At 46.0% G+C, this 20,899-nt stretch overlaps 1 protein-coding gene across 1 annotated transcript in view; it reads left to right on the top strand.

Moving 5' to 3' along the window:
* Window positions 1–19,596, top strand: part of NGF (nerve growth factor) — a 58,197-nt gene extending 38,601 nt beyond the window's left edge. Inside the window, exons 2-3 of the mRNA XM_027535940.1 lie at window positions 10,355–10,478; window positions 18,702–19,596. Of these exons, the coding sequence (XP_027391741.1) occupies window positions 18,714–19,439 (726 nt within the window). The 5' untranslated portion in view covers window positions 10,355–10,478; window positions 18,702–18,713 and the 3' untranslated portion in view covers window positions 19,440–19,596. The remainder of the gene's footprint in view (window positions 1–10,354; window positions 10,479–18,701) is intronic.
* The last annotated feature ends 1,303 nt before the right edge of the window (window positions 19,597–20,899 follow it).

Genomic DNA, 20,899 nt, shown 5'->3' on the forward strand with positions numbered 1-20,899 from the left:
AAGAGAAAAACACCTAAGATCTCAAGAAGTTAATGATCCAGCAGATGCCAAAATCTGTCCCCAGTCCCTGGATGCCGCTGCTGCTGCTGCTAAGTTGCTTCAGTTGTGTCTGATTCTGTGCGACCCCACAGACGGCAGCCCATCAGGCTCCCCCGTCCCTGGGATTCTCAAGGCAAGAACACTGGAGTGGGTTGCCATTTCCTTCTCCAATGCATGAAAGTGAAAAGCGAAAGTGAAGTCGCTCAGTTGTGTCCAACTCTTAGCGACCCAATGGACTACAGCCCACCAGGCTCCTCCGTCCATGGGATTTTCCAGGCAAGAGTACTGGAGTGGGGTGCCATTGCCTTCTCCGAGTCCCTGGATAAGTGAGCATGAATTTGACTATGAAGATACCTTTGTGTTGATATTCTTCTTGTGATCTACTTTTCCTGTAAGGCAGCAATCACCATCGGCAAAGATGCTATGAACTCTACGGGGCCTGGCAAGTTTTAGTCATAGCTGGAGTAGCTTCCTTCCTCTGACTTGGTAAGGCTGAAGAAGATGGATTATTTCAAAAACAAATATCTTAGTTCATTACTCAGCGTCTTTGTCAGCAAATGATTGCAGATAATCATCCTGCAGCTGCAGACCATGCTCCCGCACTTGCTCAGACGGGGCCACTGAGCATGTGCCTGGCCAGCCATTCCAAAAAGATTGGGATATAAACAACGACTGTAACGTAAACAGGATTTCTTTCTGCCAGAGACAGCCGGACAAGGGCATGGGATGGACGGGGGGCATCACTTTCTGTTCTGCACCCAGCCTGCCAGTAACCCACTGCCAGATTATAGCTGAATGTCTTTAATGGTATTAATAAGAAGAGCTAGCATTTATGCAGCACCAGCTAGGTGCCAGGCCCTGGGCTAAATGCTTATTTCTTTTAAGCCTCTCAACAACTCAATTCTGACCTTTGAGAGGAGACACTGAGGCAAAGAGAGGTTAAGTCGCTTGCTAAAGGTCATACAGCTGATAAGTGGTGAGGCTAAAATATAAGCAGCCAGGCCTCAGGGCCTTGGTTAATTTGGCCATCAAGGGACATGCAGAGTCACTCTCTTTACAGCTCTAATAGCTTATAATTCTGTAAAATAATAATTGAGATTCTAAAATAAATAGTCTAAACTTGCCTCTTGAGTGACTGAGTGCCTGGTCTCTGTGTGTGTGTGTGTGTGTGTGTGTGTGTGCACGCGCGTGCACAGTGATAGACCAGGGAAGACTGTCCGCCTTCATCTTTGGAATTCCTAATTACCCACAGTGCTCTGGGCCCTGGAGACGGTGCGCTCTGTGGGTCCTTTGTTAGCTCTGGAGTAAATTTCCTCAGCGCGGGGTTTTGCTTTTGTTCATGATGTCATGGTCAAATAAGGCCTAAAAGAAGAAACACTAGAAGACTGAGAATGTTGCGAAATATAATTGTATGAGAATTAAGTGACTTTAGGGAGACAGCAGGTTTTCATCTCCCCTGATCTTTCCTCCTGAGGAAATGAAAGAGCTTGATGAAACTCCTTAAAGAGAGCTTTAATGCCTGTCAGCCCCTTATTACAGTTAGCTGGGAATTCCCTGGTGGCTTAATGGTAAAGAATCCTACCAGTGCAGGAGACACGGGTTTGATCCGTGGGTCGGGAAAATCCCTCGGAGAAAGAAATGGCAACCCACTCCAGTATTCTTGCCTGGAAAATTTCAAGGACAGAGGAGCCTGTAGGCTACAGCCCATGGGGTCGCAAAGAGTTGAACACAGCTGAGCGACTAAACAACAGTTAACCAGCCCATTGACATTCTGACAGTCTCCATCAGGCGTATATGATCTGTATAATAAGTGCCCAGTTGGGGCTGGGATTGTTAAAGACATACACAGGAAGTAGCTAAAATAGCGCAAAGCCTCCTGGCAAACACATACATGCAAATAAATTTTTCATTTCCAGCTCTTATCTTAGCCTCGGGTTACCTAGGATTCGCATGTGCTGCATGCCTGGGCAAAGCTGGGCTGCGTTATCTCTTTCATGCCTTGAGTCAGATTTTCTGAGTGTGAAGTCAGCAGACAAGCCAGGAAATGTCAGCACAGAAGAGCGAGGGAGCTGTCACTCGCTCCCTCGAGGGGTATGGAGTGGGATGGCATCTGATGTGCCCTTGGGACTCGGTATCCCCAGAATGTGCTGGCTGCCTGTGATCCATGTTTTCTTGGAAGCAGGGTGTTCGGGGTGCAACAGTTTTTGCAGTGAAATTGAAGTCCAGCTGCTCAATAGAAATAGCCAGATGCTGCTGCTGCTGCTGCTGCTAAGTCACTTCAATCGTGTCCGACTCTGTGCGAACCCATAGATGGCAACCCACCAGGCTCCCCCGTCCCTGGGATTCTCCAGGCAAGAACAGTGGAGTGGGTTGCCATTTCCTTCTCCAATGCATGAAAGTGAAAAGTGAAAGTGAAGTCGCTTAGTCGTGTCCGACTCTTAGTGACCCCATGGACTGCAGCCCACCAGGCTCCTCCGTCCATGGATTTTCAACCAGATGGCTCAATGGCAAAGAATCCTCCTGCCAATGCACAAGATGCCGGAGATGCAAGTTCAATTTCTGGGTTGGAAAGATCCCCTGGAGAAAGAAATGGCAACCCACTCCAGTACTCTTGCCTGGGAAATCCCATAAACAGAGGGGCCTGGCAAGCTACAGTCCATGGAGTCACAAAAGAGTCAGACATGACTTAGCGACTAAACAACAGCAACATCTCATGGACTCTTTAATGAGTAAGGGTGGCCTTCTACAGGGATTTTTACATTCAAGTCCCACAGCTTGTCCGTTATCCCTTTTTCATGGAAGGATGAATTGCCTGCCTTTTTTAAAGCCCTAGAACACTGTGTCTGTTTAGTCAGGATTTTTCCCAGGTCTTTTTCAGGGCTGTGGATGTTTAGCTGGTCTTAATTTCTGAAGTTACATCTGAACTGCATTATAAACTTATGTATTGTAACATTGCTTGACCTGTTGCTTGGAAAACGTACCACACACTGAGAGGAAAAGGCCAGCTCAAGAAGAGCTGAGGATAGTTAATCTGATAAAGCAAATGGAATAAAGAGCTTGGATCCCAGTTGGCTCTCATTGGCAGCGTTTTGTTTTCATTCATGTATTCCATCCCAGGTGTTCATCTCGATCTACAGTAGGCTGGGGGCCTTGGTAGGCACTGATATTATTAGATGTAAACCTTGATTCCAACCAACCCTAGAGTTCCCCCTTTTCCCCAAAACTTCTGTCTGCTCTTAGTCCCAAGTATGCAAACAATAGCCAGGAAAAGCCCAGCACAGAACTGAAATGGATCTTTTTCTTGTGGTTTAAGAATCAGCCAGTTGGAACTAAGGAGATATTTTCTTAGGGTTGCAGAAAAGTATGAAAAACTATTGGATTGTTTTTGGCGCTCAAATGTAGATCATAGATATATCATTAGTATTACTAAGCTGATGGGATACACTACAAGGAGTGTTATTTAGTAGCACATTCTTGCAAAAATGTATTGGCTTCAGCTCTGTTATGGAAAGCTGCTGTGTGCTTAGATGTCTTACCTTCTACCACATTCGTGTCATTGTGATTACCCATGTTATGAAAACCTCTCTATGGCACTGACATTGCATAGTTTGTGAATCCACAACTTATAGATCCAGTCGGGCAAGTACCATGACAACCGTGTCCCACCACACACCCCAGAAGGCTACACACATTTGTAGCAAATGCTAATTGATTTTGAACCTCAGGGTCAGCACCATGATGATTTCTTCCTTGAGCTGCCTCTCTGGGCAACTGCTAGGAAGAGTTTGTAATTTATCTGCGAATCTCCAAAAGAGCCATAGGAGAGCCATTTCTTTTAGAGAAATGTGGCAAGACACTTCAGAATTGTCAGCATTGAAACTTTCAGTCAAAAAAAAGAATAGCGGTTTTGCTGAACCTGAATATCTTCCTAAGTCCTGTTGCCAGATGCTCTATTTTCCTATTGGTTGTGCCAAAACCACTAAATAGTTAAAACATGTCAAATCATCTCGAAACGGCCAAAACTGAATTTTTTTCCCCAAAGAAAGAGTTCCCAGTCAGCAAACCTCACAGTCATATTCCATACTAAAAAATGTCTGATTAGGCTAAAAATTATAAAAAGAGACTTTCAATGTAAAAGATTTCAGATTTTCTTTGTGTATAGGCTCAGAGTGAGAACTAACAGAGAGAGGGAAGAATTAAGGGGAACAGTTACAGCAATGAAAACCACAGCGACAGCACCAACACTCATTATTACACCCTCACCAACATGTTCTTGCTGCCCAACCTCCCTAGTGAGTTTTCCCAGCTCACGGAACTCCAGCAGGTGGAATTCAGGAGGGAGGGGGCTGAAGCTCACGCCATCTACTCTTGCATTTTGATGTGATGTAAGCTGGTCATAGGACTAGCCGTTGGGTCCCAGCACCTGTGAGGGATGAGTGGTCTAAGAAGTCTTTTTGTCAAGCATCCTCCAATTTTTGGTCTTAAAAATGTCAGCAAATAGTCCTTGGGCTTGATAATAAGTTAATCATAGCTCCAACACCAAAGACCATTTTAAGTGGCATGCAAGGAGTTAAAAAAAAAACTTTCAAAATTCACAAATGTCAATTATACCTAGATAATTCTGAGGATGGAGTGTGGGAAGGGAAGACAGGGACATCGTCCCCTCAAGAGTCTGTGAGCTGTATGCTCACACATTCTTGTTGCCTATGGTGTGACCATACCTGTACTTTATATTTTGTGAGATATGTTCATTTCTTGATCATTTTTCTTTATTGCTAGTTCATCAAAGCCAATGTCAAGTTTTCCATTCATCCTGTGCAGCCATGACTCTCAGCCCTGACTTTTCCTTGGGGTCACCTTGGAAGCTTTACAAAATATAGTTTGTATTTCAAAACTGACCAAAATATCATTGAGACCTTATGAGAGTGAAAGGGAGGCTGAGACAAGTGTCAACAGAGAGGGCCATACAAACATGCTCAACTTCAGGGGGTCTTCAGAAGAACCTTTAGCTCCAGCTGACTCAAGGCTGATTGATCTTGGGTTTCGAGGCATGATCTAGACATAATGTTAATTGTGATATGGAAAGTTATGGTCAAGCAGGCAGCCTGCAGAAGTACTCTGACTCTTGAGTCGTCATTCTCTCTCAGCCCTGGTTCCCTCACTCCAGGGGGAGATTGCATTTGGAGGGGGGTCCTGAGTGGAACCCTCCAAAACAGTGCTTCTCAAACTTAGGTATGCATCAGTATCAGCAGTAGGGATTAAAATTCAGATTTGCTGGGTTTCACTAAACATGGCTAGGCCTATGGTAGAGCCTAAGCATATACATTTCTAAGAAATTCTGAGATATTGCTAGTATTATGGTAGACCTCACTTTGAGAAACACTGCTTTAAAGTCTGAGACCCAGCATTATCCTGGTCTAGAAGGAATACCGGATTACAGCAGTATTCCTTCATGCCCTGAAGAAGGAATAGAATGTGGTCCTGAGATGAGCTGGCATTTATTTCCATGCATTTATAAAAGTGAAAAAGCTCTCTGATTAAGTGATTACTGCATGAGAAAAGACAAGGTTTTAAAAATAGATATGCATTTGGGGCTGTTTGTTCCTAATATCATTGCATTAGAAATTGGTAATATTTAAATCAGATTTAATTTTAGAGCCCCAACCTTCACTAGCATGAGACTAAAAACAATGACAATAATATCTATGGCAATCACTTAGTATTTCAGTATTCTGGGCAGGAAATTGTTGTCTCCAGTAGCAAACTACCTGTACCTACACTGAACAAGAGAATACCAGAGGAGATGCAAGACAGGCTCTCAAAGATAGCAACCAGACATCTAGATGTGGTTGGCAGAGGACCTGGCATGCAAAGGGGGCTATTGTGGTTGATCTACAGCCCATCCCCCAAGAAGGCAGTTCTGCCTAGGAGTTGTGGAATGTTTGATTTAGACTGACCATCCCTCCCCTTCAAATCAGCTAGATTGGAGGCCACCCTGGTATATAGTGGAATATATAGAATGTTTTCAGAGAGAGTCACTGTTACTTCCCTGATTGTTCCCTAGATTAAAGTAGGGGCTTTTGTGTCACATTGGAAGGTATAGTCAGCAGGTAGGCCACAGCAGTGAGTTCTGCAAGCTCACAAGTTTCTGCTATTGCTGTATAAGACCACCACATACTCTTCTCACCCTCCCCAACACCCCCTCCTAAGCCATGTGGGGCTTCTGGGGCTCTGTGATAGCTTTCCTTCCCTTCTTCCCTGATGAACTCCTATTCATCCTTAAGAACCCTGCTCAGATGTTACTTCCTCTACGACCTGGCCAGATAAAACAAATTCTTCCCTCTGCTCTTTCCCACATCATGTCAGAATTATCTATCATACTTAGCACATTGTGCTCTAAATGCTGCTCATGTATTTGCTTTCCTCACCTCTAGCTTCTTTGCTCTTGTATGTTGTGCTTATGTCTCATTCTTCTCTGTGTCCCTAGTACCTAGCACAGTGGCTGGTGCAGTGCCTGCAAGTTTAGAGTTTAATCAATGAAATAAATGAATCCCAGTGTTTGTACAGAAAGGAAAGCATTCCTTAGATGCGCAGTATGGATGCAGGCTGGAAATATTAGTGCCCATAGAATCATGGCAATCAGAGCTGGAAGGGACCTTAGCTAGCATCCCTATTGGTTCCTCATCTGTGGAGAAAGATCAGAGATGCCTAAAGATACTTGGCGACTTGGGCCAGGACAAAGTTCTGTAGTTTCCAGTCTGGTGATCAGTCAGATTTGGCCAAACACCCAGTTGAAGGGTTTGTGGACCAGGTTGATCAGATCCTGTTCCGGTGAGTGATGGAACCAGATCCCAGAATGCCCACCTCCTACCTGGAGGACCTGCTGTCCTCCCCCTCCTGTGCCCAGTTCAACTGTGATTCAGGCCTTTGCTACAAAATCTAACTTTTTTTAGTGTTTGAGTAAGTGTTCATCTCTAGGTCTGAACCCCAGTTGAGGTTTGGAAGCTATTTCTGGTACTTCTGAAGAAAAAGGATATTTTAAGTAGAGTGGGTAAGAAAGAGAAAAGATAACATCCCAGTCCTTAATTTCACAATTTGCAGCCACAGGAAAATCACTCCAGGCCCTTTCCACCACCTTGTCATCCAGCTCCTCTGCATGATCAGCGATTTGGGGGCCATGGTGGCTTCACTGACCTTTGCTTCGATAGTACAAGCTGAGAGTGGGTGTTGCAGGGAGACTGAGGAGGGGGTCCACACTGGGAAAAGGCATGCTGGGAAATGGGGGTTGAGGGGTTGGAAAGATAATCTAGATAGGAAAGATAAAGGTATCATTTGGAACTCCCCACCTACAATAACATTCTACAGTAGACATTAATATTTCACTCGCTCATTTGTAAAACTATCTCATGTCACCCTCCAGCTTAAAGCCTTCTGCTCCCTTCCCATTGCCTATAGGGTAAAACCGTAGTTGTCACTACACTCCTGCACACAGAGTTGCTCACTACATTCTTCTCTCTCTCCAATTCATTTCTTAGGTCTCTTTCCTACATGCTTAGCATCTTTGACTTGTTTCTACCCCCCAGGACCTTTGCACTTACTGTTCCTTCTGCCTGAAATGCCATCTCCCCAATTCCTTCTCATCTTTCAGATCTCAGCTTGAAGATCATTTCTTCAGAGATGGAAGACCATTTCCACTAAGCATCCTGTCTTCAGTGGCCCCTCACTACACCCTGCCATCACCCTCTATCATCCTATCCTGCTTACCTGCAGGGCATGTGGAGAATATAAGACGTTATGTTGATTTATATGAGACTGTAAACCCCATGGAGTATAGACCTTGTTGATCTTACTCACTGCTGGGTCCCTAGCACCTAGGACAGTATTTGGTACATGGTAGAAATATATGCTCAGGAAATATTGTTAAATGAATGAATGAAGTGCCTACGTATCAGATCAGTTGCTCAGTCGTGTCCGACTCTTTGAAACCCCATGAATCGCAGCACACCAGGCCTCCCTGTCCATCACCAACTCCCAGAGTTCACTGAGACTCACGTCCATTGAGTCACTGATGCCATCCAGCCATCTCATCCTCTGTCGTCCCCTTCTCCTCTTGCCCCCAATCCCTCCCAGCATCAGAGTCTTTTCCAATGAGTCAACTCTTTGCATGAGGTGGCCAAAGTACTGGAGTTTCAGCTTTAGCATCATTCCTTCCAAAGAAATCCCAGGGCTGATCTCCTTCAGAATGGACTGCTTGGATCTCCTTGCAGTCCAAGGGACTCTCAAGACTCTTCTCCAACACCACAGTTCAAAAGCATCAATTCTTCGGCACTCAGCCTTCTTCACAGTCCAACTCTCACATCCATACATGACCACAGGAAAAACCATAGCCTTGACTAGACGAACCTTTGTTGGCAAAGTAATGTCTCTGCTTTTGAATATACTATCTAGGTTGGTGATAACTTTCCTTCCAAGGAGTAAGCGTCTTTTAATTTCATGGCTGCAGTCACTGTCTGCAGTGATTTTGGAGCCCAGAAAAATAAAGTCTGACACTGTTTCCACTGTTTCCCCATCTATTTCCCATGAAGTGAGGGGACAGAATGCCATGATCTTCGTTTTCTGAATGCTGAGCTTTAAGCCAACTTTTTCACTCTCCACTTTCACTTTCATCAAGAGGCTTTTGAGTTCCTCTTCACTTTCTGCCATAAGGGTGGTGTCATCTGCATATCTGAGGTGATTGATATTTCTCCCGGCAATCTTGATTCCAGCTTGTGTTTCTTCCAGTCCAGTGTTTCTCATGATGTACTCTGCATATAAGTTAAATAAACAGGGTGACAATATACAGCCTTAACGAACTCCTTTTCCTATTTGGAACCAGTCTGTTCCATGTCCAGTTCTAACTGTTGCTTCCTGACCTGCATACAAATTTCTCAAGAGGCAGATCAGGTGGTCTGGTATTCCCATCTCTTTCAGAATTTTCCACAGTTTATTGTGATCCACACAGTCAAAGGCTTTGGCATAGTCAATAAAGCAGAAATAGATGTTTTTCTGGAACTCTCTTGCTTTTTCCATGATCCAGCGGATGTTGGCAATTTGATCTCTGGTTCCTCTGCCTTTTCTAAAACCAGCTTGAATAACTGGAAGTTCACGGTTCACATATTGCTGAAGCCTGGCTTGGAGAATTTTGAGCATTACTTTACTAGTGTGTGAGATGAGTGCAATTGTGCAGTAGTTTGAGCATTCTTTGGCATTGCCTTTCTTTGGGACTGGAATGAAAACTGACCTTTTCCAGTCCTGTGGCCACTGCTGAGTTTTCCAAATTTGCTGGCATACTGAGTGCAGCACTTTCACAGCATCATCTTTCAGGATTTGGAATAGCTCAACTGGAATTCCATCGCCTCCACTAGCTTTGTTCGTAGTGATGCTTTTTAAGGCCCACTTGACTTCACATTCCAGGATGTCTGGCTCTAGGTCAGTGATCACACCATCGTGATTATCTGGGTCATGAAGATCTTTTTTGTACAGTTCTTCTGTGTATTCTTGCCACCTCTTCTTAATATCTTCTGCTTCTGTTAGGTCCATACCATTTCTGTCCTTTATCGAGCCCATCTTTGCATGAAATGTTCCTTTGGTATCTCTGATTTTCTTGAAGAGATCCCTAAGGGAATAGAAACCTACCATTGCTTCTAAGAACTACAACCTAAAACTGAATAGAACTTTTTCTCTCATTGTACAAGCTCCCTAGCTCCTGATTCCTAAAATGTGTCTTTGCTAAACTTTGATCTCTGAGATTGTCATCCTAGTTCTGTAAGAGCTCTGTTATCTGTCAAGTGGTTGTCTTGCTTTCCACCATGACTTGGTCTGGAGTTTCATCAAGGCACCAGCTTGTTCTTCGTTGTCAGGACTTTATCTTCTGAATAATTTACCTTAGATATACTGGTCCAGAGTTGGGTATGCTATATCTGTGTGTATGATGTACAGAAGGATTCCATTTTGATGCTGGATTAGGGACCTGTTAAGCCAGACTCTGATGTGGGACTAGAAGCACCTACACAGGGCATAAGATCAACCATAGACTGTGTCCAGGGAGAAACCAAGAGTTCTGGCACCAGACTGAGAGGTGGGTGCCGCCCCAAATCTGGGCAAGGTCAGGCCCCTGGCAATTTTGGTAGCTGAGCTCTGGCTTCTTTGGCTCTGATGCTGGCAGAGTCCCAGCACTCAGGAAAATGAGGTTTATCCTCTTGCTTGGGGCACAGCTACCCATCTGCTAGACAATGTACTGAAGCAACCATCTAATGCCAGCTCTCTCCTCCCACAGAGTCCTGGCCTGGGGTCGTGCAGTCCAAGGGGCTGGATGGCATGCTGGACCCAAGCTCAGCTCAGCGTCTGGGCCCAATAACGGCTTTTCCAAGGGAACAGCTTTCTGTCCTGGCCACACTAAGGTAAGCACCTGCAGGGCATCTGGCTCACCAAGATTCCTAGTTCTAGAGATGCCAGGCTAGCTGGAAACAAGCCTGCGGCTGAGGATGGGACTTTGGTGCTAGCTGTCAATCAGAAGGGGCCCGGGTGGCTCCTAGTGACGCCCTACATGTGGCCCTCCTAGCCTGTCTGGAGAGAATGTCACTCTTGCTTTCAGGCTGGTCCCACAGTTTTCAGGGACATGATTAGAGACTGAGCCACCCTGTCTAAAGGATCAGAACACAGGACCTCCAATAGACAAACAGCACCAGTCAGACCCTCCACACAGCTCGTGATCTGTCTGAACAAGTGATCTTAGGAGACTGAAGGTCCCTGATCACTCTTCATGCCCTTGCCTGCGGAGTGGAGGGCAGGGAGAGCTCCAAGTCTGGAAACAAGGGTGATCTCCACTTCCACGAGGCTTCTGCCTGCAGTCAAGATATTTACTCTTACTGTGTCTCAGTTTCCTTCTCCATAAAATTGGAAGAATAAAACCCACCTGCCAGATTTGTTGTGCTGGGTAATGAGACAATTATGCCCAATAAATCGATAAGATGTAATTATGATCTCTCCTCATTCATTTTGAGATGTCTCTAAGAATTCAGGCAAGTAGATTCTGTTTCCATTCTGCCCTGAAGTAGACGATAAACCCACAGGTGCCCACACCTGCTAGTGGTTTCTGACTGCATTCTTCTGTCATGGACATTGTAAGTGCTTTTGGATCAAGCCTGCATGATGCTGAGAAAACCTGATAAACCAGATAAAATAATTAAGTATCTAATTACTCCCTGGATCTGGATTTATGGCTTCAGGAAGGTAAAACTTATAGCCTGCTGAACGGAATTTTCATTTTGATGTTGGAGGCTGAATAAATGCAGCCCAGGATCCATCAGTTATAGTGTGTGTGCAGCCTCAGCCCTCTCGCCTCCAGAACAGCTGAGGCAGAGCAATGCTAAGTGCCCGCCTACAGAGCCTGCCGCTCACCAGCTGCATAACCCCAGGTCACCGTGCCTCTCCGAGGTCCATTTCTCTCCTCTCTAAGATTCAAGGATTGGACAGGATGTTGTTGTTAGGTCACTAAGTTGTGTCCAACTCTTTGTAACCCCATGAACTGTAGCATGCAAGGCTTCCCTGTCCTTCACTATCTCCAGGAGTTTGCTTAAACTCATGTCCATTGAATCATTGATATCATTCAACCATCTCATCCGCTGCCACCCCCTTCTCCTCCTCCCCTCAATCTTCCCCAGCATCAGAGTCTTTTCCAATGAGTCAGCTCTTTGTATCAGGTGGCCAAAGTATTGGAGTTTTAGCTTCATCAACAGTCCTTCCAATAAATATTCAGGGTCGATTTCCTTTAGGATCGACTGGTTTGATCTCTGTGTCCAAGGGACTCTCAAGATTCTTCTCCAGCACCACAATTCATAAGCATCAATTATTCAGCACTCAGCTTTCTTTATGGTCCAGTTCTCACCTCTGTACGTGATTACTGGTAAAACCATAGATTTAACTATATGGACCTCTGTCAGCAAACTGATACCTCTGCTTTTTAATATGCTGTTTAGGTTTGTCATGGCTTTTCTTCTAAGAAAAACTGCAGGAAATGCAAGTTTTCAGGCCCCACATCAAACCTACTGAATCAGAGACTCTGGGGATGGGCCATCCAGTCTGTAGTTTAATAAACCTAAAATCAATGCAGATTCTAATGCATTGAACCTCTGGACTTGATCAGCTCCCACATGCCTTCCAGTTCATGCTTCCCCATAATAAATTCAGCCTGGGAGACGCTAGCAGAGGAGCTGGATTTTATACTGTCAGTGCCTTTCTCTGCGGCAGCCTCAGGGATTTCTCCCTGGGAAGCTGAGGGGCCCTAGAATTCCTCTCTCACTCCACGCAGGCCCCAACAACCAACTGTGTCCCAGTCTTTAGAGCTGAAGACAGCAGTCAGTTTACATTTGGAGTGGAGGCCAAGTGTAAAACACGAAATGACTCCTGACCCACACTCTAATGTGGCGAATGAGATGGAGAAGGAGGCTGGATTTTCTCAGCCACAAGGATTTCCTCTCCAGCTAGCATTTCGTGACCCTGGTTCACCAATGTAATCGCTAGTCTAAGAATCACTAACAGCTCCCTCTCAGCACTCCTCCAGCCAAGGCAAGGATTCTCTCACTCCCTCTACAAGGCATGTCCAAAGGCATGCTCAGCAGGCCTTCCAGCGCCGTTGGCCGTCCTGGCCACAGAGATGGACCAGTTACTTAGCTCTGCCCAGCAGCTTCACCACCTATTCAGGTGAGAACATCTATGTGATTGCAATCACGTGGTGCAGGAAATTTCTCTTATTACTGGAGTATGTGAATGACTGGAAAACCACAGAATGTACCTCCAGCCCAGAAGAGGGCAAGAAAGCTGGGTGGGCCTTGAATAGATGGAAGAAGGCCCCCGGCGGGTCCCTCCACTCTTTGTCATTTATCTTCCATTCTCGTGGGAGCAGGACAAACACAGACATTCACACATTAAACAGAACATGTTCCATCCTGCAAGCCCCTAATTGCATCTTCCCCAGGTAATCATTCTACTCACAGGTCTCTGCTTAGTGAAACCCCAGTGAGGGCTGTCACCACTTCAGAAGTAAGGCTTCAAAGTTTGTTTTTAAAAGTAAATAAATAAACCCCTCCCTGGTTCACATCAACCAAGGAGAGAATATTCTTTTGTGAACTGTGCCTTGTACTTTAAATCACTAGAATAAAATACATACTAATTTTTTCTTTTCTTTCTTATCTACTCATTATTCTTTAAACAAAAGATTTTTTTAAAGAAGATTATAGGGGCATAATATTATGAGTAAGTCAATTTAGAAAAAAAAAATCCTTTTGCTCTAAGGCCTAAAGGAGAGATATATTTGCAACATTTTAAAATCTTAATGAAATAATAAAGCAATCTCTTCATGATGCAAACCTCCATTGTGTTCAAATACCCCCAGTGAGTACAGGTTAGGGGCTTCCCAGGTGGCCAAATGGTCAAGAATCTGCCTTCCAATGCAGGAGGTGCAGGTTGGATCCCTGGGTGGGGAAGATCCCCTATAGAAGGAAATGACCAACCCACTCCAGTATTCTTGCCTGGGAAATCTTATGGACAGAGGAGCCCGGCAGGATACAGTCCATGGTGTTGCAAAAGAGTTGGACATGACTTACCAGATAAACAACAACCACAACCACGGGTTACCTTGACAGTGTATTGAGGAGCAGCATTAGACTTTAAGAACTCTGTGTAGTCAGTTGAGTAGAACCAGCAGAGTTTTAGGCAGAGCAGAAAACTTTATGATTGCTTACACTCAGAGTGTCAAAGTTGGAAGATACCATAAACAGATGGAGAAATGAAGGGACACAGAAGGAAGAGACTTGTTCACACATTCAGACTCTTAGAGGTGGAGCTCCTTGTGAGGGTTAGGTCACCTGCACGGGAAAAGATGGATGGGATGCGCGTCTGCCTCTAGGGACTTTGCCCTTTAAAGGGGAGGATAAGAGTAGAATATAATGCTGTAAGAGAATTTTAAGGAAATGCTTCTCCTTTATGGAGAAGGAAGAGAGTTGGTCTCTCTGAAAACAGGAAAAGCTCCCCAATGGACGTGGCATTTAAGTTGACTCTTGCGGCCAACAGGAAGGACTCTGACCAGCAGAGGCGGGGAGCAGGAAAGGCACTGGTTGGTGGGGGATGGGTAAAGGGGAGAATGCCTGGCACAGAAGAGCCTGAACTGAGGGCAGCGGCGGGGAAGCACAGAGCCGGCACAGCCTGTGAGGAGATCTGTTTGCCAGGAATGCAAAATATGTGGAGGGAGTAGATGGAAGGCAGGGTCTATCTGCCAGGCTGAGCGGTCCTAGTGGCTCCCTAGACAACTGCTCACCTCTGGATGTCCTGAGCATGGTGATGTGATCAGAGTAGTGCTTTAGCAAGTTAAATGGAGCAACCAGGGATGGTAGGCAACCAGGACATAAGTTGGGAGACTGTTGCATGACCTGAACCAGAAACACAGAGGTGAGGACAAAAAGCACAGTTTCAAAAGATGACACTAAAACAGACAACAAGGGCTGGATGAAAGGCAGAGAGGAAAAAGCAGAGTCCAGTGAGGAGCTGAGGCCGGGAGCTGGCAAATGAAGCAAATGGTGGTTCCAGTAATAGAAAACAGAGATGCAGAGAAACATGTTTAGGAGGATGGGGAGAGAGGCTCACAAGAGATAGTAGCTGTGAAACTACTTTCACAAATCATCAAGTGGCCCAAAATGGGGCAGCTGCTTTTGAGTAAGGGAGAAGGCAATGGCACACCACTCTTGCCTGGAAAATCCCATGGATGGAGGAGCCTGGTAGGCTGCAGTCCATGGGGTCGCTAAGAGTCAGACACAACTGAGCGACTTCACTTTCCCTTTTCACTTTCATGCATTGGAGGAGGAAATGGCAACCCACTCCAGTGTTCTTGCCTGGAGAATCCCAGGGACGGTGGAGCCTGGTGGGCTGCCGTCTATGGGGTCGCACAGAGTCGTTCACAACTGAAGCAACTTAGCAGCAGCTTTTGAGTAAAGAGGAGAAAGGAGAGGATGGTGGTCCTAGTGGGGATGTTGAAAATGAAGATTCTTGTTTTGGACGGCTTGGTTTTAAAACATCGATACCCGTGGGGAGTTGCTTATCACGAAACTGGGAGTTCAGAACTGGCTTTCAAAGGAGAAATTGGACCGAAGATCCTGGCATGGGCATCAGCTGCACAGACATTTCAGTTGACTCTGTAGAAGAGGATGAGCTCAGCAAAGGGGAGACTGTAGAATGAGGTGAGAGCCTCTGGTAATGGGAAATAGGGAGAGGTATGTCCCTTATTAGTTGGTGATGGACAGGGAGGCCTGGCGTGCTGCAATTCATGGGGTCGCAAAGAGTTGGACATGACTGAGCGACTGAACTCAACTGAACTGAACTGATGTCCCTTATTATCATCAAATAAATTTGATGACTACATTGTAGTCTTTTCATTTCCCTATCCAAACTCTTAAGTATTACTAATATGGATATGAAGGGATGAATTTCCATTTCATTTCTTCTCCCTCCATCTACCTGATAAGAGATAACATTTCTGAGAAGCAGAAAGAAATGAAACAAGAAAGGGAGCAAAAGCCAAAGACTTGAATTAGCAGCCAACTGACTAATCAGCTGGACATTTATCTGGAAGACCATTAGCCTGCAGAACCAGTGACGGTCAAAAAGCCAGATGTGTCACTACCTCCTCTGCATGGCTGGCTGGAGAACTGGAGCAAACACAAACATTTTTTGAAGTAACCAAAGAGAAAAGAATTTGGTGGTTTTATTCTTGGTATCTTACCAAAGAGCTGTCTAGCAGCTGAAGAGAAGCACATTACCGAGAAGAAGAATGCACTGTTTTAAAACAGATTAGGAATGCACCATGTGGTCATATGCACAGCATCCAAAAGAAACCAGGCGTCGTGGTGGAAAGAAGGCAGATGGTGAGCTACTGCGGACATCCCCATTCACTCTCTCACTCATTCTCCTTGTAGAGTTTGAGGACCTTCTACATGCCAGGCACTGCACATGGCCCCAGTAAACTCAGATGGCACCACTTCCAAAGTGCTCTGAGGGAAACAGACAAGTAAACCATGATTCACAAAACAAGGAGGGGTAGTAGGGTTAGGCCCAAACCATTAGAGCAAAAAGGGGTAGAAAAAACCATATTTTTGTTTGTTTATTTTTTCATGAACAAGTATCAACTTTTATTCAATTAAATTAACTGACGAGAGAACCAGTAAGATGTTATGACCAAGTCCAAGGAGAATTCAAAGAATAGACATGTAAATGTAAACACTAAAGAATATTGAAATGAATTTGCTGAAATGCTACAAAATTGGACAGCAGCCAGAGACAATCATGAACAGACAATAATCGCCCCCCCCAACCCCGGACAATCACATACATTTATATCATTTTTCTAAGACTTACACAGTTGAATATTAGCTTAACAATAGTCGATTACAGAGAACAGATGGGGAGCCCTCAGCAGGAACACCCTGTGATTGTATTTTTCTCATTTTTGATGCCTCTCATGACGTTTCCATCAAAAAAAGTAAATCTATTAAATCTCATCCACTAGCCATGCAGGTGGATGAGACAGGCTCTGTCCTCCAGGACCTTGTATACAACTGGTGGGGAGATAGTCTCAAATCATTAGGCTTGAAAAGAAGCCTGACTGAAATAAAACTATGTGCTATGAAAAGACGTGGATGGAGTGTGCTTCAAGAATGAATTAGCAGCAATATAACTGAAGAAAATAAATCCTTGATCACAGGACATTGGAATGACTCAGATGTATAAGCACCTATTTAATCCTAACAACAGCCCTGTTGTTAGTGTTTGTGGTGGTTTAGTTGCTAAGTCATGTCCAACTCTTTGCAACCCCATGGACTGTAGCCCATCAGGCTCCTCTGTCCATGGAATTTTTTCAGGCAAGAATACTGGAGTGGGTTGCCATTTCCTTCTCCTGGGGATCTTCTTGACCCAGAGATCAAACCCATGGACTCATGCCTCCTGCCCTGCAGGTGGATTCTTTACTGCTGAGCCACCAGAAAAGCCCTGAAATAGTGTTTATTGCCTGCTTTTCATCATTGAGGAAATCAGAGCTCAGAAAGATTAAGTAGCTTTCTGCTAACAAGTAGCAGGACTAGGAATCCAAACGAGTTTTCCTAACCCTAGATCCAGTGCAGAGTTCTTTTCATTACACTGATTTAGTAGAAAAGAACACACACACACTTCTGAACTTGAGAATGGGGAGAGATGGCTATTGGTTGGGTGATCTGAGAAAGTCTCAAGGAAGCAATGGTACCCGTGCCAGGCTGGTAGAGTGGGCAGAGAGCAGAATGACCTGGGGGAGAGATATGGGAAGGGAGTGCATTGGCAGTTTAACACCCTGTCTAGGGGGTGCCTCTAACCCTACCAGGAAGATCTGGGGAAGCTTCCCAGAGGAAGTGACATCTGATACACATCTGCAAGTGTGTGTAGGAGCTCACCAAAAGTGTGCTCAAGAACAGAGCTAGTTTCACAGCAGGTTGCCCTGGGGGTGGTCACTGGTAGGCAAGTCAGTGCAGTTGGGTGCAGAGTCCCATCTGGCAGGAGCTCAAAGGGGCCTGCACTGCTAGCAGGGACAGATGATTTACACTATTTGGTCTATTCTTACTTAAGATTAAATGATTTTTGAAAAGACACACTTAAGAATGAAAGAGAAAGTGGAGGAGGAAGGAAGGGGGGGAAGGGTAGACTGGCTTAGTAGGGGGTCAGGTTTAGATTCTATTTCTGGTTCAGTTTTTGTAACTGTTGGCCTATTAATTCATTTCTGTGGATCACTTTCCTTGCATATGAAAGGGAGATAGATGATAAATCCTAATCTAAATCACAAGCTAACAAGAAACTTGAAGTGAATGCATTTGAAAAGCTGAGAAACATCACTCATGAAAAGAGAAAACATTATCAATATCATGCTTACAAGCATGCACCGGTGGCTGAATAGCTAGACTGGCTCAGACGTCCCAGAGCTATATACTTTTTTTTTTTTGCCAGGCATGGATTGGCATGTTTGTGGATTTTCAATCATCAAATCTCAGAGCTGACCTGGTGCTCCTACCTGCAGAGGGTGGGTTCAAGGCTGAGGCTTCAAGACAAATCCCCAGCAGCCCTTCCCACTGCCTTCACAGGGGTTCAAACCATTGGGCAGGGCACAGCGCTGGGAGAGGTGTCAGACTCACCCTCCCCAAGCCATTCTGCTGCACACACACCACCTGCCCATGGTGACTGCCTCACTGGGAGGTGGAGAACTCAAAGGATTCTTTAAGCAGTGCTACCAAGTTCATACCACACCACTGGGCAGAATTTCTGGGACTCTGTGCGTCCCTTCCTAGAAAAGCCCACCCCTTCTGGATGAGGTGCCCAGATGGCCAGGTTGTCTGAGCCAGCCCTGTTTAAATCTGTCATCCTAGTGTAACAGTCGTAGCATCGCCTTTCACTCTCAGAAGGGCCCCAGTTTGAAATTCCAGGGTCACCTTACCCTTAGCCACCAGGGGAAGCCTCCTTGTCATCCTCTGGGAAGGTCAACTCCGAGGGACCCAGAAACCACACTCAATCAGCACTCAGCGCCTGGTGGAATAATCCTCCTTTCTGTTTCATTCCAGGTGCATAGCGTAATGTCCATGTTGTTCTACACTCTGATCACAGCTCTTTTGATCGGCATACAGGCAGCACCGCACACCGAGAGCAATGTCCCAGCTGGACACGCCATCCCTCAAGCCCACTGGATTAAACTTCAGCATTCCCTTGACACAGTCCTCCGCAGAGCCCACAGCGCCCCGGCTGGGCCGATAGCTGCCAGGGTGGCAGGGCAGACCCACAACATCACTGTGGACCCCAAACTTTTTAAAAAGCGGCGACTGCGTTCACCTCGCGTGCTGTTCAGCACCCAACCCCCACCCGTGGCCGCAGACACTCAGGATCTGGACTTCGAGGCGGGCGGGGCCTCCTCCTTCAACAGGACTCACAGGAGCAAGCGGTCGTCATCCCACCCCGTCTTTCACCGGGGGGAGTTCTCGGTGTGCGACAGCATCAGCGTGTGGGTGGGGGACAAGACAACGGCCACGGACATCAAGGGCAAGGAGGTGATGGTGCTGGGAGAGGTGAACATCAACAACAGTGTATTCAAACAGTACTTTTTTGAGACCAAGTGCCGGGACCCCAACCCCGTGGACAGCGGGTGCCGAGGCATCGACGCGAAGCACTGGAATTCGTATTGCACCACGACCCACACCTTCGTCAAGGCGCTGACCATGGACGGCAAGCAGGCCGCCTGGCGGTTCATCCGGATCGACACGGCCTGCGTGTGTGTGCTCAGCAGGAAGACTGGGCAGAGAGCCTGACCTGCCGCAGCCCCCAACCCTTCCCGGCTCCCCTCTACACTCTCCTGCGCCCCTCCCTACCTCAACCTGTAAATTATTTTAAATTATAAGGACTGCATGATAATTTATAGTTTATACAGTTTTAAAAAATCATTATTTATTAAATTTTTGGAAGCAGCTTGTGTGCTGGCCCTCCAGTCATTCTGCCCAGGCTGACCATCCACAAGTCTTGGTTCGGAGGCTGCAGGGAGGAGGGTCCACAGTACCCCCTGGCTTTCTCTCAGTGTGAGTGTGCTCAGTCATGTCTGACTCTTTGTGACCCCATGGACTGTAGCCCACCAGGCTCCTCTGTCCATGGGATTTCCCAGGCAAGAATACTGCAGTGAGTTGCTATGCCCTCCTCGAGGGGATCTTCCCAATCCAGGGATTGAAACCCCATCTCATGTACCTCCTCCTTTGCAGGCAGATCTTTACCACTGCGCCACCTGGAGTATCTTACTCTTTCTCGCAGACACACTTGTAACCCTCACCCACCCGTCACTCCCAGCCAGCCGTGCCACTTCGGGGAAAGCTAACTGGATTCAGATATTAGCCTAAACTGGGCATGATTAGGAAGGGACGTCTGTCAGATTGCAACTTTGTTCTGCATTCCAGAGCCAAAGATACCTAATCCTTGGATTACCAGCCCAGATTCTTGAGCCTTGATTGCTTCACTGGGGGAAATTCATGGAGCCTCATTAGAAGGCAGATCCCTGCCGGGCACAGAGCTACCTCCCACCTCAGAGGGGCCCAGGCGGGGTCCTGGAAGGATGGATGGATAGGAGGAGACTTGCACTAGATGGATAGGAGGAGACTTGCACCAAAGACTAATGAGGCAGGCTCTTTTTGTGAGAGGATGATCTGCTTTTTTTTTTTTTTTTTTGCTGAAAAGCTCTCTCAAAGAGTTGTAACAAAATAATCTCAGGAGGCCTGTCAAGGTAGATCTGATTACATGTTAAGATTGCCTTAGTTCTAATAGCTGGCCCTCAATTTATCCCCCGGTGGCTTCCTGCAGAAAGACTCCATTCCCCCAGAAAACATGATGACCTCTAACACTCCTGCCACCCATTCATGGCCCCACAGCAACTTCCAGTGGCCCCAACATCAGTCCAGAATCACAGGAGCCAGAGACCAGACCAAAAATAATTTTTTTTTTTTTAAAAGAACTTTTTAATTCCTACCTCGGTGACTTCCACAAGTGACCAAAGGTGGATGGGGTCATGGGACCTGCGGAGAAGATGACAAAGATGAGTGAGAACCAATACAAACAGTGGGGTAAGGGGCAGAGGAGGGATGAGGACTCTGCCCCTCCCTGACAGAGAATACTAGACAAGAGAAAGACAGGGGGTCAGGGGGTCTGATGATGGGGAGCACAGCAGAGGAGGAAGGTGTGTCATCTTTACCAGCATCAGGATCCCTGGGCCTCTAAGAAATCCAACACC

Source organism: Bos indicus x Bos taurus, chromosome 3 (assembly GCF_003369695.1).
Source record: "Bos indicus x Bos taurus breed Angus x Brahman F1 hybrid chromosome 3, Bos_hybrid_MaternalHap_v2.0, whole genome shotgun sequence".
NCBI classification, from domain to species: domain Eukaryota; kingdom Metazoa; phylum Chordata; class Mammalia; order Artiodactyla; family Bovidae; genus Bos; species Bos indicus x Bos taurus.